General features: G+C 44.4%; 1 protein-coding gene and 1 pseudogene across 6 annotated transcripts; both read left to right on the top strand.

Moving 5' to 3' along the window:
- Nucleotides 1-1,664: 1,664 nt before the first annotated feature.
- On the top strand, nucleotides 1,665-8,089 carry LOC125519282 (amino acid transporter AVT1I). Of its 6 annotated transcripts, XM_048684141.2 has the most exons (7): nucleotides 1,665-1,823; nucleotides 1,894-2,040; nucleotides 2,182-2,326; nucleotides 3,408-3,491; nucleotides 3,767-6,168; nucleotides 6,307-6,914; nucleotides 7,243-8,089. In XM_048684141.2, the coding sequence occupies exons 5-7, from the start codon at nucleotides 6,093-6,095 to the stop codon at nucleotides 7,756-7,758; spliced, it is 1,200 nt and encodes a 399-aa protein (XP_048540098.2). In that variant the 5' UTR covers nucleotides 1,665-1,823; nucleotides 1,894-2,040; nucleotides 2,182-2,326; nucleotides 3,408-3,491; nucleotides 3,767-6,092; the 3' UTR covers nucleotides 7,759-8,089. The 6 variants fall into 6 exon arrangements, with proteins under 6 accessions (XP_048540098.2, XP_087390746.1, XP_048540097.2 ...); XM_087534620.1 differs by having other exon boundaries at nucleotides 3,408-6,168; XM_048684140.2 differs by lacking the exon at nucleotides 2,182-2,326 and having other exon boundaries at nucleotides 3,408-4,880; nucleotides 4,985-6,168.
- An 8,666-nt stretch (nucleotides 8,090-16,755) lies between these two features.
- On the top strand, nucleotides 16,756-19,010 carry LOC147958774 (uncharacterized; annotated as a pseudogene).
- The last annotated feature ends 6,236 nt before the right edge of the window (nucleotides 19,011-25,246 follow it).

Here is a 25,246-nt window from a genome sequence, read left to right on the forward strand (position 1 = left end):
AATATGTCTCAGTTGCTGAAATTTTGCACGTACATCTTGGCAATGATTAAACATTATTCTCGAGTTAAGAATCTTTTTTACCACCCTTTTCCCTTTTCACCATTTGGTATGAAGGTTATAAAAATATATTCCTCTGTCAGATCACTAAAGTAACGATCTAAAAAGTCTTATATTAGTTTACATAAGGAGTACAAAGGAGAAAATAGCTAGACCTAATCATGCTAACCTCAACCTGGGAGTGCGTTTAAATCCAGAGGTGCCAAGGGCAGGTTGGATACTTGAGGGCCACAACCACATCATCTAAAACATTCAAATAATGTAACCAAATTTATCTTCACTTTCTCCAAATTTCTTGCCTAAACATTGTAGTAATTACGAGAGGGAGGTTGTCAGAGTTTCATACATCACGTAAAAATTAAAACACTACCAACATAGTATTTGTGAAAATCTTCCTCTCATATTTTCTTTGGTTGCTACTTTTTTTAGAATAACTTTGACTCCTACTCATGTCTCCTCGCGGCGACCATATATCGCATTCCGTGAGGTGGAAGGGATCTCTCGCTGAATGCGCCGGCCCATATTTTATTGCCTAAACATTGTAGTAATTACGAGATGGAGGTTGTCCGAGTTTCATATATCACGTGAAAACTAAAACACTACCAACATAGTATTTGTGAAAATCTTCCTCTCATATTTTCTTTGGTTGCTACCTTTTTTAGAATAACTTCGACTCCTACTCATGTTTCCTCGCGGCAACTATATATCGCATTCCGTGAGGTGGAAGGGATCTCTCCCTGAATGCGCCGGCCCACTTCACGCTCATTTAAGGTAAAAGGGAAGGGAGAACAAGGGATCGATCCCTGGTTCCCATGAAAGAGCAAGCGTACGTAGCCACCACGCCATGCTACTGTTCACGCTAGGCAAAGTGAGGTGCTTCCTACTTGAACCGAGTCAAGCCGGGTTTTCTCTGTTTTTCTTTATTCTCCAGGTTTTTTCATTTGTTTCTTCAGTTTTTTTCCTTTTCCTTTTCCTTCGGTTTATTTTGTTTCTTTGTTGGTTTTCATTTTTTTGGTTTTTCTTTATTTCTTTTTGTTTTTCATTCTATATTCTTATATACATGATCAACATTTTTTAAAATACTTGTTGAACATTTGCATATACATTATCAACATTTTTTCAAATAGGTGTTCAACATTTTTTAAATACCCGTTTAACATTGTTTAAATACATGATCAACATTTTTTATACGACAACAAATATGATGTGGCTGTTACTCGAAAAAAAAGTGACGTGGCTGAGCTGACGGGCCTCTCAAACATGGGTGTTAGGTCCCTCCCAATGCTCCATCTTTTACAGGTGCTAAGCCTTTCACGTAGGCAAAAAATCTGATGTGGCAAGTCATTTAAGAGGAGAGAGATGAGTGTGATGATCCCAGGAAGAAACAATGCTAAGCACGTGAACCTAGGCAAAACATTAAAGAAAGAAAGCCCACCAATACATGTAGAGCTTTAGTTGCTAAATCATTAAATAAAGTAAGCTTAGCAATAATAAGCTAAGCATCTGCATTGGAGAGTATAGCTGCTAAGCTATTTAATGTGTTTAGCATCTTATCTGTCTCCGCGACTTTTCTCAAAAATAAACTATAAAAAAATCTGTCTCCGCGGCTGAGCGAATGACCTCCGGCACAGTGGCGGTCGCCGCGTTTCACGGGGAGCCATAGAAGCCGCGACTGCGGCGGTGCGCCCGCCACAGAGCCCCTCGCCCCCCTCTCCCTCCCAGAACACCAGGATGCCTCGGAGCGCCTGCCCCTCACACTGCCTCCGGTGAGTTCATGTGTGGCCAACGCTTGGTTTTGTCCTCTGCGCCCTGACTCCTTTCGCCCGTGCGTTTCAGGTTTCGAGTCGGGATGGCGCCGCTGGTGCCTGATGCCGCCGCTGGCCGACGGCGCCGTGCGGCCATCGTCCGCGCCGTGGGTATTTCAGGCGAGGGCACATCGGGGAAGCGATGCCGGAGCCGGAGCTGCTGGGCGCCAACTGAACTGTAAGTGACTGCCACTGCCTAACTGGTACGAATTCAGTTCGTTGGCTGGACGGGCCATGAGTGCTGTCCCGTACCAGCGCAATTCCTCACCTGATTTTAGTGCCGATGCACAATGTGTGGATGGGCGTCTTGGCATGTTAGGGTGGATTAAAAATCTGAGAGGAACTGGCGAGAATTCGGACAGAGAGTGAACTGTCGGCGACAGTGGGAGGCACACACAGGGTGACAGATTTCACTTGCACTTGGGTTGGGCTGGGGAGCACACCAGCATGTGCTTGCTGAGTAGGTGCGCATTCATGCTTCTATTCGCTTTGACTTTCACCTTTAAGTTTTCCTCTGAAATATATTGGGACTTTCGTGGTCTGCCATGACCAGGATAATTCTGAAAACTTCTCCATCAAATCTTATTGTATAATAATGTTGTTCGAAGTCGGCCAACAGAACCGTGATTTGCTTCTATTATCCGAGACTCCCCCCACCCCCCAATAGAAAAAATAACAGATGGATAGTCTTCAAAGGGGGGCTTATTCAATTCTCCAAGAACATATTGTATTTGACACAACCACGTTCTGAAAGCACTACACCTACCTCGAAAGAAAAAGAAAAAACACCACACCCAACTGCACAGACATAACATTCTGGAATCTGGAACACGAGGTTTTATTGTAAGAATTTGTGCAGGAGTCATATTTTCCCTGCAAAGCTCATGTGAAGTCCGTGCACTCTATATAGGCCCTAAATGAAAGCTTGTTCAAATTTGGCTAACAGAATCGTGTGATTTGTGTCTGTTATTATAGACTCCACCTGCCCACCAGAAAAAAACACAAAGGGATGGTCTTCGGAGGGGACTTTATCATACAGAAAGAACCACACTTGACTATTTATTTGAATCAGTACAGAAGCGATCTTGAAGTATTCTTGGTTTTGATGCTCTTTTCTGTTTCTTCCCAAACATAATATTCTGGAATCTGGAACACGAGGTTTTGTTGTGGAATTTCTGCGGGCGTCATATTATTCTCAACAAAGTTGATGTGAAGTTTCTGCACTCTATTTAGGCCCTAAATGTTGGAAATGTAGGCCGAAAACACACGCAAAGCTACTTACCTTCGAGAAAAAAAAGCTAATATTCTACTGCTTTGCACCTAGCATCTTAAGCTACAGGTCTGGTAACTTTACCATTAAAGGATATCTAATCATGATCACCTCTTTGCTGCTACAGCCTCCATCAACTTTGGCTAGCTTTCATTGCTTTATTTCTATTATCTTGTTAGCACATTCATTTTAAGAAACTGAGCACATTTTTCATGTCTTGTGCTATTTCTTTTGAGGAACACTCTTCATTTACCCTCTCTTTGATATGCCTCTAGCTTTCACAGAGAGCTGATTTATATTGATGACAACTCTGGTGGCTGGATATCTCTGGGAGTGGCAACTTTTTTTGCCATCTGCAGGTCTGCATCCTTCCTTTATAAAGGGAACTATCCTGTAATATTAGTAAATGTAACCAAGTTCTACTTCCATTGCCAGACAGAAATTATATGCAATGGGAATGCTGAATGAAATTGCTTGCAACTGTTTTTAATGCAACACTCTTTCTTTAAAACTGCTCTTTCTTTAATGCAACACAAATGCATGATGTAGCTTTTAGCTATGACCAAAGTGATACTGAGCTGATACGTGTGGAAGTACGCAACTGACACTTGTGACAATGGAGATTTACTTTTAGAATCTGGAGGAGGATACATGGTGGACCACCCGAAGCAACTTTAACAGGTTGAGAAGACTCAAGAGGATACCATGAGGGAGACCACTGTGTCATCTCTTGTGTTACCTCACCGGAGTGCCCTGGAACCGATCAATTTCATATCTAAGAATTATGCTATGTGTTTGCTGATGCTCCGCTCTTCATTTCTAAGAACAGATAACTCAGTATATGTTAATTGATACATCCTTTGGATGAACGATACTTGGAAAACTGACTGGTTCCCTAGTCCACGCTCCAATGGCGAGAAGTGCATGATACAATGTTCCAAGAATATTAACAAAATTCATGGATGTAAATGTAATGCATAAAAGTGCTAAAATTTGATGTCAAATTCATCCTGATATCAAGGACCAGAAAAGACATTCATTCTTACACTCTTCATTTATGCCAAGACTGTCAACTTGTCTTTCTTGTATCTTGAATTCTTGATGTCAAGAACGAATATGATACTGATCCTCTGGAATTTTGGAACATTGTATCGTGATACTTTATGGAACTTTTCACAACAACGACGTGGTCCCCCCTGGACACAAAATGCTTATTCCTTACATTTTCGTGGGACTGGTTGGTGTTTTACTTTTGGCACAAAACTTGTATTTGTCATTGTTAAAGAATTAAAAGAGAATGTTTTTTCAAGTGCTCATGTTTGTGATCTTTCAGTCAATGTGCTTTATATACTTGGCCTGGCACCTTTGAAGAGCACACCCATGTGGCTTAAATACTAAGCAGTTCCTTTTTCAGCTGCTTTGATTTAAATAATGCAGTTGAACCACAAAGAGTGAAATTCTTATGATTGCGGAAAACATATGTTATATTATTTTGGCACTCATTATTTGATATGATCCCACCAGATGTAGAATAGGCAAATTTAGTGGAGAGGTGATGTTTTATGGATTAGCTAGGGCTAGCTGCAACAAGGTAGCAGAAAGCTTTATGGTTGGCACATTTGCTGGGTGCAACAAACTTTTGTTATTGTCAGAATGGAGACATCACATAGTGGGAAGTGTCATTATTTTTCAAAAGATGAGGTTCTGGCCGCATATACAGTCTTGTGCCATCATTCTGCTTGGTGCAGGTACGTAATGATTTGAATGAAGCACATAGTGCTTCATAATTATGCTTATTATTATTCAAACTTCTACAATTTACTCATGTTGGAACATATTTTTATTCTGCAAGGTTTGTATATGTGCTCTGAGCAGTCTTAACATGCTCCCTCTTACTCCCTGTTTTCACATGAGAGGTAAGAGTATATAATACATGACTGGGAATTGGACCCAGGCCTCCCAGCTGCGCACACCATGTTCCCACCACACCCCAACTGACAAGGGTTCCATACTGGCAGTAACTAATATATATTGACTAAATATTTATTATTTTCAGAATTTAGTCATTATATACGTCTGATTTATAATTTACTGTTCTGGGTTTATTCACATCATTTGTTAGGTAACAGTTTCCCTCTAGAACATTGCTTGGCTGTTGAGTATGTATATGTTTTCACTCTCTGTAATGAATAATTTGTATATACCCCCTCCGTTCATAGATATAAGATGTTTTAACCTTTTTCTGAATCGGATGTATATATAGACATATTTTAGTGTGTTTATTCACTCATTTCGGTCCGTATGTAGTCCATATTGAATTATCCAAAACATCTTATATTTGTGAAGGAGGGAGTGGTTTCTAGCTAACCGGGTTTTCTACCTCTGTTATCTTCGAATTCATGGATATACACTACGGTGGGGTGATAATAATTGAATATTTTTCTTGCATCCTGACATCACACAAATTTTGCGCGTGCAATCATGAAAGAAGAAAGTACTAGCCTACCTTTAAAGATATTTGGATTGTATAATCCAAGGAAAAGAGCAATAGACTGCACAGAATCATGTGTTCAGAAGTCTTGGTCCTATAAATATCCTAGTTATTAACATGTGTTCAGAAGACGGAGCAACTTCACATGCTTTTTGCATGGCTGCTGCATGCATTTTTGATGGGCGTCTTTCCTTCCTTAATCTCTGGGGCATGTATCCTTAGATCCCCAGCCTCTTGTACATATCTGTTAGTGAGAAATCGAACATACATTGTACAGATCCGCTTTGCCGCCCTTGCAACTCCAGTCAGTGCTTTTTTTGCATTTTTTTTCTCCCTTCTTTTTGAGAGATGGACATCTAGTCAGTTATCACAAGAAAGTGCTCTGCTAATGCCAACTTCATGCACCACCCTTGTCTTTAAAAGGCAAGGTAATGAACACAGTCTAGTCCAACAGCACTACTAGTTTGTGATGGACACCAGTACTCCTCGAAAGTCTGGGACGAGCTTCCTCAAAACTTGCTTCAATGGAGTTAACGCCCTCTCAGGTTTCTTCCATTCTTTCTCTGTTTTTGTTCAAGCATGAGACTGGAGAAGTCATACTATATCTATTTACTTACTCCTGTGCCGCCTCATATGTCCTCTTTAACCTTGCTAATTTGCAGTATTAACTTTCTATCTTGCAGGGGTTGGAATATTATCGATTCCTTATGCATTGTCTCAAGGAGGATGGTTGAGCGTGCTTATGTTCACAACCATAGCAATAATCTGCTTCTACACTGGGATTCTCCTGCAGAGATGCATAGATTCAAGCTCACTTGTTAAGACCTATCCTGATATAGGTGAACTGGCTTTTGGCCGGAAAGGAAGAATCATAGTAGCAATATTCATGTACCTGGAGCTGTACCTTGTGGCAATCGATTTCATGATATTGGAAGGTGATAACTTGGAGAAATTATTTCCAAGCGTCGACTTCCATGTTGCTGGGCTCAAGATTGGAGGCAAGCAAGGGTTTGTTCTGATTTTCAGCCTGTTGGTTCTGCCAACGACATGGTTTCGGAGCTTAAGTGCGCTTGCGTACGTCTCTGTTGGAGGAATCGTGGCCTCCGTCATTCTCATCGCGGCTGTTATCTGGGTAGGAGCATTTGATGGTGTTGGTTTCCACGAGAGAGGCGTGCTTGTCCACTGGGCTGGTATTCCAACTGCCATGAGCCTATACTCATTCTGTTTCAGCGGCCATGCAGTTTTCCCCATGATATACACTGGAATGAGCAACAGAAAGATGTTCCCAACAGTAAGTAAAGCAGAAACCCTTTCACCGATCTTTTGTGTTCTTTGACCAATAAGCAAATATAACTTTTGTGTGGCAGGTTAGTACTTGTTTGTTGGAAACCACGACCAATCCTAGCCTCCCCCAACTATTATGGTTAAATCTTGCTTTACATGCTCCAAGTCAATGCAAAATAGTATAACCTTTTTGACTGATAGGATAAAATACATGTTGTAGCAGCACTCCGATTCTGGAAACTGGAATCCTGTCAAAACTTTCCCATTACATAAAGCTGCAGTACCAAGGAATCACGTTTGTGCTTAACCCCTCTTCTCCCTTTTCCCAATTTCAGGTGCTGCTCCTCTGCTTCATCATCTGCACTCTCAGCTATGGGCTGATGGGCGTCGTCGGGTACCTGATGTACGGCGAGTCACTGAAGTCCCAGGTGACGCTGAACCTCCCATCGAGGAACCTGAGCTCCAGCATCGCCATCTACACCACGCTGATCAACCCGTTCACCAAGTTCGCGCTGCTGGTCACTCCGATAGCGGAGGCGATCGAGGACACCCTCCACGTCGGCAAGAACAAGGCCGTGAGCGTCTCCATCAGGACGTCGCTGGTCGTCAGCACGACCATCGTGGCGCTCGTCGTGCCCTACTTCGCCTACGCCGTCGCGCTCACCGGCTCATTCCTGAGCGGCACCGCCACGATGCTGCTCCCATGTGCCTGCTACCTGAAGATCAGGTCCAGGACCTGCAGGAAGGTGGGGTTCGAGCAGGTGGTCTGCGTGGGCATCATCATCGTCGGGGTAGGGCTTGTGGTCGTTGGCACCTCCAGTTCGCTGAAGCAGATCATCCAGAGCTTGTGAAATGCATGATGAGCATGGATGTGGATGAACAACCATATGCAGTGGAGCCTATTCTAGTATGGCGCAATCATGCTTGTACTCTGTAGTCTGTACCTATGTTCTGGCAAGATATAGATAGGAATTTAGCTTACATAAGACTGGATAGGAATAATCCCTAAGATGTGTAGTATTGAGACTTACTCCCTTCGTCCCATAATATAAGAGCGTTTTTGACATTACACTAGTGTAAAAACGCTCTTATATTATGGGACAGAGGGAGTACTTCAGAAGAAACTACTTGTACCTATCATGTTATAAACATTATTCAAATGTATGTATAGCCTGATGTCTAGCTAGTGGCTGTTTCTTGCTGCTGCTCATGGTCAGCAGAGTTTCAGCCTTTTTCTTGCAGATAAGAAAAGTCTGCTGTTCCAACATTTTTATGTTGTATAACTGTGAATTCTTCGCACCTCAAAGCACCCAGACCGCGACGATAAGGATATTGGATTATTGGTGCGCATTCAGGTATGTCGACACACACACGCTGAAGTTGAATGAGGCAGTGCTCGTGGCTTTCCTGAAGTTATCTGCTCTTCCTGAAGTTATCTGGTCTGCCCATATGTTGATGCATTGATGTACTGCCTACCAATACATGACATACCCAAAGAAGTACACAATATTAACGAGAAACAGAGTTACAATCTGCAGGCATAAGGTATGCGATATGCGACAGCGTCAGGAGCGTCTTGCAACCACAGGAGGGTCTTGAGATGTTTGTATAAGTAGGTTTTCGCCGCGTGGTGGATACCTCGAGCTTGAGCATCCACAGCGGGTTTCCTGCTAATGCTCCAACTAGCTCGTCCCTTTCCCGCTCCCTTATCTCTGTTAGTTTTAGTTTCCTTGCTGTGTCTGAACTACTATATATACTGGAATATTCCCATTAAGTGATTAATGGAAAGGGTTGTGAGCCCGGCTGAAAAAAAAGGTCCGTGCGGAGCTTCATTCTACCACGTTAGCTAACAAAGTCTGCAATTTTATTTTGATTAAGCACAAGTTTCATTGCTAACTTCTCCCTATCTCCACTAAGGATGTCACGGCCCAAGCACAAAGGTGGGACGGACACTCAGATCAACTAGATGATACCCCGTGCGTTGTTGCGGGAACGGTAGATACACATCAATATAGATACATTCAAAACAAATATGTACTCCCTTCGGTTCAAATTATAAGATGTTTTGGATATTTTAATATGAACTACTCTCATTGTTCCCAAATATAAGTCTTTTTAGAGATTCCAACAAGTGACTACATACGAAGCAAAATAAGTGAACCTACACTCTAAAATATGCCTACATACATTCGTATGTTGTAGTCCATTTTAAATGTCTAAAAGGACTTATATTTAGAAACGGGGGGAGTATATACAAGCTAAAATGAGTGAATCTATACACTGAAACATGTCCAGATACATTCAATTTAGAATAAACATCTTATATTTCGTAATGGAGGGAGTAGAATATTGAGTAGGAGAGACCGAGTGCACAGAAGCTCCCACACATGGTGGAGTCTAGGAAGGGATTATAGGAACCTAGTCTTATCCCTGCGAAGTGCAATACAGAGAGGCTGGTTTAACACAGAAAATTGTACGTAAAACCATTTGCTACGAGCCTTATGGATTGTCGCGGATGTAAAATGAATCCCGCTCAGAAGAAGACTCAAAGACAAAGGAAATGACACCAAGCATCCAGATAAAAAAGTGGTTTAAATACCTGTAAAACTATCGCTCACTCTTATATGTTGTCGTGATCCCTAGCACTCCATATGAAGAACCATCCTCATGAATGTGAGTTTTATGTTATCTATAGACGAACGGAAAGTTTGGTTAAAATCTTAGAATCGATACATCTAACCACACGAACTAATTTGGAACAAAATTAACCATAAAATGACCATCTTTAAGTTAGTGACTATGTATGACAAAAGAAAAATGTGGAATGACTTGAAGTATTATACCAAAACTAAGTGACACAATATTTTACAGTAAAACTAATTGAAGCGTGTTTCTGGTGTGAAGCACGACATATCCTAAAGCATTGGGCAACTGCATTGAACCCTAAATCTGCAGACAACATCTAGAACAAATAAGTGGAAAAAGTTCTCACCTCAGTTCCGGAGTCCGACAAATAAATAATGGATATGTCACCTTTGCCAAAAAGTTCAATATGTATTTAAAAGATGTTCAGCATATATTACGAAAATATTCACCATATATTAAAAATATCAGTTAGTATTTGAAAGTGTTCACTGTATATTAGAAAAATGTTCACGTATACTAAGAAAATGTTAAAAATTGCAAAAGAAATTTGGATTTTTTTTAAAAAAGAACTATGTTCCAAAATTTCAAAAAATTATTCTTATTGTTCAAACAAGTCTGCATTTTAATATTTAAAACTGACTAAAAACGCTGTACAAGTGGTCTCTCACCCAGGCACAGTTTAGGAAATGCGGGCTGCACTGTCTGCTGTTAGCCGGCCCACATGGTACCGTAGCTCCTTGTCTTTTAGTTTCTTTAGATTTAAAAAAAAAAGGTTTTAAGTTGTAAAATCTGTATCAATTCCATCCACACCTCCAAATGAGATGAGTTCTGTATGAAAGTTGCTCAGAATTTTATCTAGAGTTCAAAAATGTCACTTTCACCTATGTTTAAAAATGTTTAACTTGCCATTTTAATTAAATTGCATGAATGGCTTTGCTAAAGGGTTAAACTCATAACTAATTCATCATATCTTGGAATTATACAGATAATATATGCATGTTAGCAGTGGCGGAGCTTACTGAGGGCCAAAGGGGGCCATGGCCCCCCTATCATTTTTTTACATAAACACATCTTTTTTTAGAACCATGGATACAACTAGGCCATGGTAAGAATACTCTCGTCTCTCATTACATGTTTAGCATCAACTCGGACATTAGCATTCATACTAAAATCACGGGATCTTCTCGCAGTGGCCGCGAGCTCGTGCGCCAGCTTGTTCTTGCTTTTGCTTATGATAATAAACGCATCATATTTAACACTATTGCGAGAACATCATAATAAACACATCATATTTAACACTATTTGAGCCAAATTTAACATAATACACTAGATTAGCCCCCTCAATTCTATTTAAGACTCATTGCGCCTCCTCTCAAATCGCATTAAAACTCTGCCACTGCAGTTAGTCGAAAAATGTGTAGGATATGTTTATGACATTGTCTTTTCTTGATCTTCAGGGCGTGCGTGAGTGGTGTGCAATGGAGAGAATAATGACTTGTCTGCTCTGGATCCTCCTCGCTGTGTTGGCTGCTCTGGCCCCAGCTATCCGGCGGCAGTGACCAACGACAACAGTGTGATGCTGCTACCCGCCGGCCCGTCGCCAACGTTTATGACTTAGTGGGGTTCTTGGCATCGCACATGCCTGACGACGCTTGGATCTCCAAAATCAAGATTTCTTCAAACTTCGTGTTCACCCACTTCCACGAATTCGTTACTCTCTGGGCCATCTTTCACGACTTTCACTCAGTGCAGGTACCAAAGATGATATTGTTTGAAAGCACACCATGTTGGGGAACGCAGTATTTTAAAAAAATTCCTACGAACACGCAAGATCTATCTAGGAGATGCATAGCAACGAGTGAGGAGAGTGTGTCTACGTACCCTCATAGACCGAAAGCGGAAGCGTTGAGTAACGCAGTTGATGTAGTCGAACGTCTTCGCGATCCAACCGATCAAGTACCGAACGCACGACACCTCTGCGATCTGCACACGTTCAGCTTAGTGACGTCCCTCGAACTCTAGATCCAGATGAGGCCGAGGGAGAGTTTCTTCAGCACGACGGCGTGTTGACGGCGATGATGAAGTTACCGACGCGAGGCTTCACCTAAGCACCACGACAAAATATGACCGAGGTGGACAACTGTGGAGGGGGCACCACACACGGCTAAGAAAACAACTTGTATGTCTATGGGGTGCCCCACTCCCCCGTATATAAAGAAGGGGAGGAGGGGGTCGGCCGGCCTCAAGGGGTGCGCCCCAAGGGGGGGGGGAATCCTACTCCTACTAGGAGTAGGTTCCCCCCTTTCCTAGTCCAACAAGGAGGGGAAGGAAGGAGGGGGCGCCGCCCCCACCCCTTGTCCAATTCAGACTGGGGGGGGGGGGGGCGCCACCTCCTGCTCGGCCCTCTCTCCTCTAAGGCCTATGGTGGCCCATTAACTTCTCGGGGCGGGGGGGAGGGGTCCGGTAACCCTCCGGCACTCCGGTTTTATCCAAAACCATCCTGAACACTTCCGGTGTCCGAATAACATGGTCCAATATATCAATCTCTATGTCTCGACCATTTCGAGACTCGTCGTCATGTCCGTGATCTCAGCCGAGACTCCGAACAACCTTCGGTACATCAAATCACATAACTCATAATACAAATCGTCATCGAACGTTAAGCGTGCGGACCCTATGGGTTCGAGAACTATGTAGACATGACCGAGACACATCTCCGGTCAACAACCAATAGCGGAACCTGGATGCTCATATTGGTTCCTACATATTCTATGAAGATCTTTATCAATCAAACCGCATAACAACATATGTTGTTCCCTTTGTCATCGGTATGTTACTTGCCCGAGATTCGATCGTCGGTATCATCATACCTAGTTCAATCTCGTTACCGGCTAGTCTCTTTACTCGTTCTGTAATGCATCATCCCACAACTAACTCATTAGTCACATTGCTTGCAAGGCTTATAGTGATGTGCATTACCGAGAGGGCCCAGAGATACCTCTCCGACAATCGGAGTGACAAATCCTAATCTCGATCTATGCCAACTCAACAAACACCATCGGAGACACCTGTAGAGCATCTTTATAATCATCCAGTTACGTTGTGACGTTTGATAGCACACTAAGTGTTCCTCTGGTATTCGGGAGTTGCATAATCTCATAGTCATAGGAACATGTATAAGTTATGGAGAAAGCAATAGCAACAAACTAAACGATCATAGTGCTAAGCTAACGGATGAGTCTTGTCCATCACATCATTCTCTAATGATGTGATTCCGTTTATCAAATGACAACACATGTCCATGGCTAGGAAACTTAACCATCTTTGATTAACGAGCTAGTCTAGTAGAGGCATACTAGGGACACTCTGTTTGTCTATGTATTCACACATGTACTAAGTTTCCGGTTAATACAATTCTAGCGTGAATAATAAACATTTATCATGATATAAGGAAATATAAATAACAACTTTATTATTGCCTCTAGGGCATATTTCCTTTACACTGGTAATGGTTCCTACTCCGTGACTTCGACCTACAAAACCAAATTCCATGTCACCATTTGCTCCCCCATGGAACGCACAGTTTGAAAGGCTTCGGCGCCTCCCAAGGTCAAATTCTTCAGTTGGCCTTCCATTTAAAATAGGATTTGGACCACAGATCGGTTGGACAAGCGTGGATGGCCAAATTGTGGCCCTTGTCCCTTATCCAAGAGCGAACAAGAATTCGTTGAGCACCTTTTATACAAGTGTCTATACACAATTAGACTTTGGGGCATGATCAATGAGTGGCTCCAGCCTGGACACCTCGACACCTCCTCATGGCATCTCATCCACTCTGTTGAAGATTGGTAGGTCGGCCTTTTCAACACCAATATCCCAAACCTCAAGACGATGGCCACGCTCACAATGCTTACGTCGTGGTCTATCTAGAATGAGAGAAATGCGCGGGTCTTTCGCCACAAGAGTGCCCCTCCGGCAGTCCTCCTCCGCAACATCAAAACCAAGGCAACTGCATGGGTTACCGTCGGCGCAAAAAAGTTGGGAAAAACCATGTTGGAGAGTAATGCCACTTGTAGGCCCTGTTCGGTACGTAGGAAAATCGAAGAAAAACCACGGGAAACTTATTCCTATGGAATCGCCACAGGAAACCCCGTTTGGTACAAAGGAACACGTCCTTTCCAATCTGGTGGAAAGTCCCATGAACCAGCGTTTTCAGAGGAAAAAAAGAATCTACCCAAAGCGCTTGTTTTCGCGTATGCCCGAGGAATGGAAGAGAAAAGCTGCGGCAAGGCATGCAACTGGACCCATACTGTATTTGATCTGTGTACAATTTGGTCCCACACGCGCAAGAAATTGAACTGTGGTTGATCATTTTTAATATTTAAAATATACTGATGGGGACCCACATCGATTGGTTTCCTATGGTCACTTTTCCTCTGTCTCGAACACCAACTCTGCATGCAGGTGCTTCCGATTTCTTTCCTGTGCTTTGCAGCTGCATTCCTCTCCATTTCCAGCGTTTATCTCCAATACTATGTTTTCCCTTCCTTTGACCCGAACAGGCCTGTAGTGTCGGTGTGTTGTAACACAAATAAACAACTTCTATTCTCTCTTAATTAATCGATGAGGCAAACCTTTTGCCTCCATTTAAAAAAAACTCTGATCTTACACAAATTTGGATAAAATAGCCAGTCTTGCAGTTATTACAGACTTTAAGCAAATAACATGTTCTTATTACATCCATAGTCCAAAAGATATTCATCATGACCAACTAGCTAGCTTTGCACTTCCCCCCTCCCATAGATGTTGGTTACAAGGTTACTCATCATCACTCACTCCCTAGCTATCCATGTAAAAATTGCGTTATACTCTCTCCGTTACAAAATACTTGAACTAAAACCACCACAAGTTCTGATACTATATCTCCCACTTGTGAGTAACACTTCGTTGTTGAATCTCCGGATCTACATACATAACATTCCAATGATTGTTACAGTACATAAATTTCTTTACTTGGTAGATGTACAATATTAGAGCGGTGACCGTACGCTAACGTGATAGCCGCAGATCACAAACCAGTAACTTGCAACTTGTGCACGACAACAACAAAAAACTTACAGGAGATCAATTATTTTAAATTTTCAGTTTCAGTAATTAAGGAGCATGAGCTGGAAGATTCTGTTTTTCTCTTGCCACTCGAGCTGGAAGAGACTATCGGCATGCACCTCTGTCCATTAGACTACAGCTGCGAGAGAACTAATGCCGCTTGCTCCAGCCGTGAATTTCTGTTTCAAAACGGACGGCGCTTGCGACATGTTGGATTCACCTATATATATTGCTTCCTCCGTCTCATAATATAAAAGAGTTTTTAACACTACACTCTTGTGCTGAACTGAACAGTGCTGTCTCAGAACAGGTAAACAAGTAAGAGTATTTTTGCTGTGTTGTCTGTTGTTGTGCATGTGAACGCCAATTGGACAAACAAAGAGTGCGTGAGCAAGCAGAGAGCAGCTAAGTCTAGTTAGTAATTAAGGTGCATGCACGCTGCGAAAACTATTCTATACTGCCAGTCTGTCACTGTCGTTTCCTGCGAAATGCATAATGTATTCATCTTTATTTGTTAACTTCAACTGGTCACCGTTTACACTTCTGTAGATTGACACATGCAGAGCCAGGTCTCCTATGGGTGAGTATGAATATTCTTGTAACCGATTAAAAGTAACCCCTTGTCGTCATCATGCAGAACGGATACTCAACGGCATCAAGAGCTGGATAATCCATAGTCGTGCAAAAGATTTCCCATCAGATTTTCTGTTCATCTAAAAATATCAAGCACATACAGTCTAGCGACTCGAGTTCAGTTCCTAGAATTGACAGGTGATGCACAGGGGTTTTCCCCCATTTATTGAGGATCAAGCTTGGTGTGTGGTGGAATCTCTTATCAAGAAATATCTTGATACTCATTTAAAAAAAAATCTGAGGACCATGTTTATCTTGGTACTTATACTAAAATGGTCGTATGCATTCTTGGTTGGTGCAGAGGTTGGGAAGTGAAAATCTCTCCCGTTTTTTTAAGGTTTTGCCTGCATAGACGATGCGGCCGCCCGACGACCTGTGGCCGACTCATGAATCGCCAACGCCCGTCCAAGATACCGCCGTCAAGTCCGGCGCCGACGAAGTCGTCCTCGGTGCGTCCTCGCGGGGGTCTGCGGCGGCGGATCCGCCTCCCAATCGCGCGGCGGTGCCATCTGGGGGAGGGGCTAATCCAGAGACTGCGGCGGCAACGGATCTCGATGGCAAGTCAGATGGCGAGATCGGGCGAGGGTTGTCGCAATGGAGGCAGTGGCAGGCCCAATTTGCTCTTGAGACGGATCCCAATATCTGGATCATGGGGCGTCTTACTCCATCCTCAAGATGGATGGTCTTACTGGATTTGGAGAATGACATCTCAGCTGGGGATTACCTCCCGGACAGAGATCAGATAGAGGTAGGATTTCGATTTTCGTTAGATATCTATGTTATGGTTGTTGGTCAATGTGTGCAGGTTGATCGGATCACGGTGGTGGACCTGGTTGATCTGACGAACACAACGAACACCACAAGTCGGGACCGACTGGGAGGACGATTCTGGGTTCTAATCGACAGTGATGAAGAAGAGGAGGGTGTGATCGAACAGGCCAAGCAGATGCCAATGTTTATGCCGGGACCGGAGAGGATCGCCGGAATCTTCAACAGAGCGGCCTCGATCCAAAGCTCCAGTTTTGAAGAAAATGGTTAAACCTTGGATTGGTCCGGTTCCTAAGGTATCTCGCGCACCTATTACATTGTCAGATTATTTTCCGGATTCTTGGATGTTAGTCACTAGAAAAAAGAAAGGCAAGAAAGGGAAGAAATTGAGGCCGGCGCCGCAACGATCGCCGGTGGCGTCCTCGGTGTGCGTGATTCAAGCGGCCAGGAAGGCGCGTTTGAATTCGCTGCTGGGCTTCGATGTGAACGCAGAAACGACAACAGTCGTGGGCTCTCTGGAAGTAGGGCATGCGGCCTAGCCAGAGGCCCAAGCCGGGTCGGTCGTTCCTGCTTTGTGCATGCATGTAACGCCGAGGCCCGAGCCGATTCACGTTGTTTCAGCTAGGGTTTTTCGATCGCCGGGCTTCCCTTCGCTCGGGCCGGGCAGGGCGACTAGGATCTACTTCGCCGGCACGATGGCCGGCCGCGGAGCTCCTCCTCCCACCCCTGGCCCGGTCGTGGTGGTGCTCATCCACCTCCCGCGAGGCAGCCGCCGCCCGCCAAGCATACCCCGACGACCGCCGCTGGGGCTGGCCATGGCGCTCCAGCAGCTCCGCCACCCGCCGCTGTCGGTCGGGGCGCCCTGGGTGCAGGCGCTGTGGCCAGTGCCGGCCGTGGCCGGTGCCGGCCGTGGCGCTCCGCCTGCTGTCAGCCGTGGCGCTTCGCCTGCTGTCCGGGCTGGTGGTGCCGGCCGCGGCGTCCTGTCTGCTGGTGGGGTAGGCGCTCCGCTTGCTGTCGGTCGTGGCGCTCCGCCTGCCGTCCGGGCTGCTGGTACCGGACGCGCCGACCTGCCTGCTCGGGCTAACGCGCGTCAGTCGAAGGAACCGCTGCATCAACCGGCAGCCAAGGCACCGGCCCTAGGAAGGGGTTGTGGTGTGCAAGGGTGTGGTGGTTACAGTGCGTACAACAGAGATGGGGAGAATTATAATCGCTACGGACAGTTGGGAGATGATGGATATGATGCTTATGGTGAGGGAATACTCCGTGGATCTTCATCCAGTGGCGGCCGTGGATATGACCGGTATAATGATGAGGACACCGGACATTTTCAAGGTCCGCCGGGTAATTTTGTTGAAGGTGTTGCCGGACCCAGGGATCGTTTCCGAGGTGGATACCGTCGCGGTGGGAGAGGGGGACGCCCACCACTGCCCCGACACTACCCACCGCCACCACCGCCTACTATGGATATGGCTTCTAGGGAGGAGCTTGACCATGTAGTAGCTGAGGTGGGAGACTCATCCATGCTACCCGCGGCGACAGTGGACGTGGTTAGGGCTTTGGCAGTAGTGCAGGTTCCAGTGAAGTCTGGAGGGACCAAATCTAGGGGGGCACGTCTGACAAAGGGTCGGAGAAAGCGGAGGGAGAAAAACTTTCTAAGTGGGCGATTAAGAAGAAAAAGTTGCCTTGCTATAGATGTGGTGAACTAGGTCATTTCGTGGCAGGGTGTACGAATGAGCTTTGTGACTATTGCCTCCGCTCCCAGCATGTGACCGGGGACTGACCTCTCCTTTCCGGTCCTAAGCCTGACATTAACATTTTTGGGGTCTGCTGTAAGGAGTTGATGTTTTTTGAGACACCAGAGGTGGACCCTCTACCACAGATGGTTGAGAGTTCCTTCCCGGCAGTTATCAGAGTTACCAATGGACAGTTGACCGAGGCTCAGATCATGAGACAACTACGTGATTTAGTGCCAGGTAATTATTAGTGGCACCTGGAGCAGTTAGAAGGCCTGTCTTATAAGGTAGACTTTCCCACTAAAGAGGATCAGATGCATTTTCTTAAGTGGGGTTTATGTAGAGTTACGAGCACAAACATTGTTATCGCTTTCGATGAGTGGAAGCAGGAGGAACTTGAGGGTACACCTTTGGAGAAGGTGTGGGTTCGTTTCTATGGCGTGCCACCTAAATATGTAAAACATTTTCTGATTGCTTGGAGTTTGGGTGGTTTGATTGGTAAGACAGAAAAGGTTGACATGCCATTCACTCGCGCACAAAACATTACAAGGTTATTGGTCAGTGTTGTGAGTGTTGAGCATATAACAGATGTGGTCAGATGGACACATGCTGGAGTCACTTATGTCTTAGAGCTTGAGATCAAGGATACTGCAGTTTCCGAGGATGGGGATGGGACACAAGACATGGATACAACTGAGGGTGGCGGCGCGCCCGGGAATCAGGATAAGGGGGCCGATGATACACTGCTGGAGTCGGATAAGGGGCCTACTACACAGCCAGATAAGGTAGCCAGTTCTACCAAAGAGGCACCCCCGTCCACTACTCTGATGAACACACTTCGCTTTGGTTCATTTGCACCAGGGTCCGCTCCTAGTCGGTTATGGAGCACCAGGGTCGAGGCAGACGACCCGACAAATCTTGAGCTGCCACTAGTGTTGAGTTTAGTCGGTGATGTGACAACCGCGGAGTCTACACCCGGTGCGAGGGTGGACCCTGATGGGTTGGCCGCGGGTTTGGGGGGCCGTGGGCAGGAAGCCCATCACACCCAGATACCAGAGCCTGACTTTGCTTCGGCGGGAGGGGCGCCTGGACAGGAGGTCTATGGCGTTCTTCCCACTTCGACGTCTCCAGTCGAGCTGGGGGTGAGGTGCGGGAAGGAGCCCCATGCTATAACCCCTCCACAGGACCGCACCATCCATAGTGGCGAGCCGGGGTGAGATGCAGGAAGGAGTCCCGTGTCGTAACCCCTTCGCGGGATTGCGCCGAGCAGGTTGGCCGAGGGACGACGGTTTCTGCGGGTGATAGGAGGGATGGGACCAGTGAGCAGGCGTCTCCACGGTCCTCCTCCCCCTTGACATCTGCAGCGGAGGTCCGCTCCACCACACCCTACCCTCCTTCACCGACGATAAGGGAGGGGCGTGGGAGTCTTGACCGCACCCCTCGCGAGAGGACCACGGAGGAGCTCATCACTTTTGGTGGGATTGCAGATCCGATGTCGGCTGGCAGGCGTGTCAGCAACCGGATCCAGGGACAACCGGATGCGGACGACCTGCAGCTAGCGCGTGCCAAGAGGGCCGCCATGCTTCATCATGCCAAGACTACTGCAGGTACGTCCTTTGATAAAAGTTGTTCAATTTTACACTTCTCTAAGAATGAAATAGTTGATAAGGCAAACGACTTAGGAATTTCTTTGGGATCAAATGAAACCGAGGTCGTCAAATCCGTTAATGATCTTTTAGACTTGGAAGTGGAGAGGGCTTCTGAGATCATTCGTAATCTTGCCTCTATCCAACCTATGAATGACAATGACATGAATAATTTAGGAATTAATGATCTTGCAAATATATGTAATAATCGGTTGCCTAGTGTCGAGGCTGAGGATGAGGAGGATGTTGAGAACACAGATACGGTAGAGCCTCTCTTGATGGATGAGGCAGTGTCTGTCATAGATAATAATATCGTCCCGCGGGGTGTTGAGGAGAAGCCCAAACGACCCTGGAAGCGGAAAATTTATCCTACTTCGGCAGTATGCAGAAGTGCTAGATTTAAGCTTAAGAAAAAAAAATCATGATGACTTATGAAAGGACTCTTTTGGAATAGCAGAGGTCTAGCAGACTTGGCTAAACAAAGATTCTTAGCAGAGACAACGTTAGAGCATCACTTAGATTTCGTTGCACTTTTGGAAACTGGACACGATAATTTCACATCCCAATTCCTTCAAACCCTCTCCAGTGGTATCGATTTTGACTGGCACATTCTACCTCCTAGAGGAAGATCCGGCGGGATTTTACTAGGAGTACGGTGTGAGACGTTAGAGGTGCTTAATGTGGTGCAGGGAGACTTTTAGGTTAAATTCAGGGTGAGATCAAAATTGGATGGGTTCCGATGGTCGCTAGTTGCGGTATATGGGGCAGCACAACCTGAATTTAAACCTGATTTTCTGGCCGATTTAGTGCGGATTTGTGGAGATGAAAATCTGCCACTACTAGTCGGGGGGGGGGGGATTTTAATATCATTAGGAGAAGAGAAGAAAATAATAATGACAATTTCGATGGACATTGGTCTATGATGTTTAACATGACTATCAAGAGCCTCAATTTGAGAGAAACTGAGCTCACCGGTAGACAATTTACATGGGCCAACTCGTTACCTGTTCTGACTTATGAAAAGCTGGATAGGGTACTTGCTAGTGTGGAGTGGGAACAAAAATATCCGTTGGTGTCGGTTCATGCGATGCAGAGAGCGACCTCGGATCATACACCACTCTTTTTAGATTCGGGAGAGGCTACCCATGTTGCAAATAAAAATATCTTCTCCTTCGAGCAAAGCTGGTTTGAGCGAGAAGGATTTATGGAGATGATTGCACGCGAATGGGCTAAGCCGGTTACGGGAAGGACACATGTCGAGAGATGGCAGAATAAGATTAGACACCTCCGACAATTTCTGAGATGATGGGCCAGAAATGAGAGTGGGATTTATAAACAGAAAAAAGAATGTCTAACCCAACTCATTGAGGCACTAGATGTAAAGGCTGAAACCACTCTCCTTTCTGTTAATGAGCATCGAACCAAGTCTGAGGTTGAGCAAGGCCTACGTGCTCTCCTGAGAGAGGAGGAGCTCAAGTGGGCATTGCGTGCGAAAACGCTTAAGGTTGTCCAAGGGGACGACAACACACAGTTCTTCCATATGGTTGCAAATGGTAAACATAGGAAGAAGAAGATCATACAGCTTGAACAGGATGAGGGGACAATAGTGGGGCATGAAAATCTGAAAGCGTATATTTCCAACTATTATAAAAGACTATTTGGACCCCCGAATACATCCACGGTGTCTCTTGATGAGTCTGTTATTGATGATATATGATAACCGACAAGTATAGAGGATTGCAACAGTTTTCGAGGGTAGAGTATTCAACCCAAATTTGTTGATTCGACACAAGGGGAGCCAAAGAATATTCTCAAGTATTAGCAGCTGAGTTGTCAATTCAACCACACCTGAAAACTTAATATCTGCAGCAAAGTGTTTAGTAGCAAAGTAATATAATAGTAGTGATAACGATAGCAAAAGGTAACAATAGTAAAAGCAATGTTTTTGGTATTTTGTAGTGATGATGGCAATAGCAACGGAAAAGTAAATAAGCAAAGAACAATATATGGAAAGCTCGTAGGCAATGGATCAGTGATGGAGAATTATGCCGGATGCGGTTCATCATGTAACAGTCATAACCTATGGTGTCACAGAACTAGCTCCAGTTCGCTGATATAATGTAGGCATGTATTCCGAACATAGTCATACGTGCTTATGGAAAAGAACTTGCATGACATCTTTTGTCCTCCCCCCCCCCCCGCGGTGGCAGCGGGGTCCTTACGGAAACTAAGGGATATTAAGGCCTCCTTTTAATAGAGAACCGGAACAAAGCATTAACACATAGTGAATACATGAACTCCTCAAACTACGGTCATCACCAGTAAGTATCCCGATTATTGTCACTTTGGGGTTAACGGATCATAACACATAATAGGTGACTATAGACTTGCAAGATAGGATCAAGAACACTCATATATTGATGAAAACGTAATAGGTTCAGATCTGAAATCATGGCACTCGGGCCCTAGTGACAAGCATTAAGCATAGCAAAGTCATAGCAACATCAATCTCAGAACATAGTGGACACTAGGGATCAAACCCTAACAAAACTAACTCGATTAAATGATAGATCCCATCCAACCCATCACCGTCCAGCAAGCCTACGATGGAATTACTCACGCACGGCGGTGAGCATCATGAAATTGGTGATGGAGGATGGTTGATGATGACGATGGCGACGGATTCCCCTCTCCGGAGCCCCGAACGGACTCCAGATCAGCCCTCCCGAGAGGTTTTAGGGCTTGGCGGCGGCTCCGTATCGTAAAACGCAATGATTTCTTCTCTCTGATTTTTTCTCCCCGAAACCCAATATATGGAGGTGGAGTTGGAGTCGGAGAGGCAACAGGGGGCCCACGAGGTAGGGGGCGCGCCCTAGGGGGGCAGGCGCGCCCCCCACTCTCGTGGCAAGGTGGTGCCCCCCTTGTCCTTCATCTTTGGCATGTATTTTTCTTATTTTCTGAAAAGTGTCTCCGTGAAGTTTCAGGTCATTCCGAGAACGTTTGCTCCTGCACATAAATAACACCATGGTAATTCTGCTGAAAATAGCGTCAGTCCGGGTTAGTTCCATTCAAATCATGCAAGTTAGAGTTCAAAACAAGGGCAAAAGTGTTTGGAAAGGTAGATACGTTGGAGACGTATCAACTCCCCCAAGCTTAAACCTTTGCTTGTCCTCAAGCAATTCAGTTGATAAACTGAAAGTGATAAAGAAATTTTTTTACAAACTCTGTTTGCTCTTGTTGTAAATATGTAAAGCCAGCATTCAAGTTTTCAGCAAAGATTATAACTAACCACATTTGCAATAACGCATAGATCTCAAGTTTACTCATATCAATGGCATAATCAACTAGCGAGGTATAATAATAAAACTCGGATGACAACACTTTCTCAAAACAATCATAATATGATATAATAGGATGGTATCTCGCTAGCCCTTTCTGAGACCGCAAATCATAAATGCAGAGCACCTTTAAAGACCAAGGACTGACTAGACATTGTAATTCATGGTAAAAGAGATCTAGTCAAGTCATACTCAATGTAAACTAACAGTAATGAATGCAAATGACAGCGGTGCTCTCCAGCTGGTGCTTTTTAATAAGAGGATGATGACTCAGCATAAAAGTAAATAAATAGGCCCTTCGCAGAGGGAAGCAGGGATTTGTAGAGTTGCCAGAGCTCGGTTTTGAAACAGAGGTGAATAATATTTTAAGCGGTATACTTTAATTTTCAACATAACAACCAAGAGATGGCGATATCTTCCATGCTACACACATTATAGGCGGTTCCCAAACAGAATGGTAAAATTTATACTCCCCCTTCCACCACAAGCATCAATCCATGGCTTGCTCGAAACAATGAGTGCCTCCAACTAACAAGAGTCTCAGGGGGAGTTTTGTTTGCAATTATTTTGATTTAGTTTGCATAAAGCATGGGACTGGGCATCCCGGTGACCAGCCATTTATCTCGTGAGTGAGGAGCGGAGTCCACTCCTCTTGAGAATAACCCGCCTAACATGGACGATACGGATAGCCCTAGTGGATACATGAGCTATTCGATCATACAAAACATGATATTTATTTGAAGGTTTAGAGTTTGGCACATACAAATTTACTTGGAACGGCAGGTAGATACCGTATATAGGTAGGTATAGTGGACTCATGTGGAATAACTTTGGAGTTTAAGGGATTGGATGCACAAGCAGTATTCCCGCTTAGTACAGGTGAAGGCTGGCAAAAGACTGGGAAGCGACCAGCTAGAGAGCGACAACAGTCATGAACATGCATTAAAATTAATCAACACCGAATGCAAGCATGAGTAGGATATAATCCACCATGAACATAAATATCGTGAAGGCTATGTTGATTTTGTTTCAACTACATGCGTGAACATGTGCCAAGTCAAGTCACTTAAATCATTCAGAGGAGGATACCACCTATCATACCACATCATAACCATTTTAATAGCATGTTGGCACACAAGGTAAACCATTATAACTCATAGCTAATCAAGCATGGCACAAGAACTATGATCTCTAATTGTCATTGCAAATATGTTTATTCATAATAGGCTGAATCAGGAATGATGAACTAATCATATTTACAAAAACAAAAGATGTCGAGTTCATACCAGTTTTTCTCATCTCAGCCAGTCCATCATATAATCATCATAATTGCCTTTCACTTGCACGACCGAACGATGTGAATAATAATAATAGTGCACGTGCATTGTACTAAGCTGGAATCTGTAGGCATTCAATAAATAGGAGAAGACAAGGCAATATGGGCTCTTTTGTCAGATCAACAATAATGCATATAAGAGCCACTTCAACAATTTAATTATGGTCTTCTCCTATCGACCCCCAAAGAAAAGAAAAGAAATAAAACTATTTACACGGGAAAGCTCCTAACAAGCAAAAGAAGAACATGAAATCTTTTTGGGTTTTCTTTTTAATTACTACTACAAGCATGGAAAATAAACTAATTAAAATCTACAACTAATTTTTTTTGGTTTTTCTTAAGGTTTATTAAACACACAAGACGAAAGCATAAAAAGGTGCATGGATGATACAATGAAAAAGTATGAGCACCGACATCTAGCAATGAGTGTGTGAGCATAAATGTAATGTCGGTGAGAAATACGTACTCCCCCAAGCTTAGGCTTTTGGCCTAAGTTGGTCTATGGCCACGGCTGGCCTGGCGGATATCCATAATAATAGTTGGGGTCGTACTGTGGTGCAGACAAGGAAGACTCCGATTGCCACTGGCTGACAATCATCTCCGGATCCCACTGGTAATTAGACTGTCGTGAAGGATCAAATTGTGGTTCCGGCTCTGGCTCCTTGGCTGGTGCAGGGTTCCGGTAGGTGTGGATAGCCGTCAACGGAACAAGGTACATGCCTACAGTCAAATCAAACAAAGAAGGGGAAGGCAAGGTAATAGTCTCAGGATGATGTTTATTAAAGAACAATTGATATTTAAGCTCTCCTTCCCTATTCTTAACAATAAAATCATGCGCCACCATACTTTTATAATCTAAATAAACACGAGGCAGCACCTTTTCTTCCTTCTCATAATGCCTAATAGGTATGTTAAAATGTGCAGCTAGGCGTGTAGCATAGATACCTCCAAAGATGGGGCCCTTGGTACGGTCCAGACTTAACCGTTTGGCAATAATGCCGCCCATACTAAAAGAGTTATCACCGTATAAACCGTGGTGCAAAATAATAATATCAGGGATACTCAGGTTTCCACAGTTTCCGCGACCAATTAAGCAACGACTAGCAAATAATGCAAAGTAGCGTAAAACAGGA

Source organism: Triticum urartu, chromosome 7A (assembly GCF_056163025.1).
Source record: "Triticum urartu cultivar PI428250 chromosome 7A, HENAU_Tu73, whole genome shotgun sequence".
Taxonomy (NCBI): domain Eukaryota; kingdom Viridiplantae; phylum Streptophyta; class Magnoliopsida; order Poales; family Poaceae; genus Triticum; species Triticum urartu.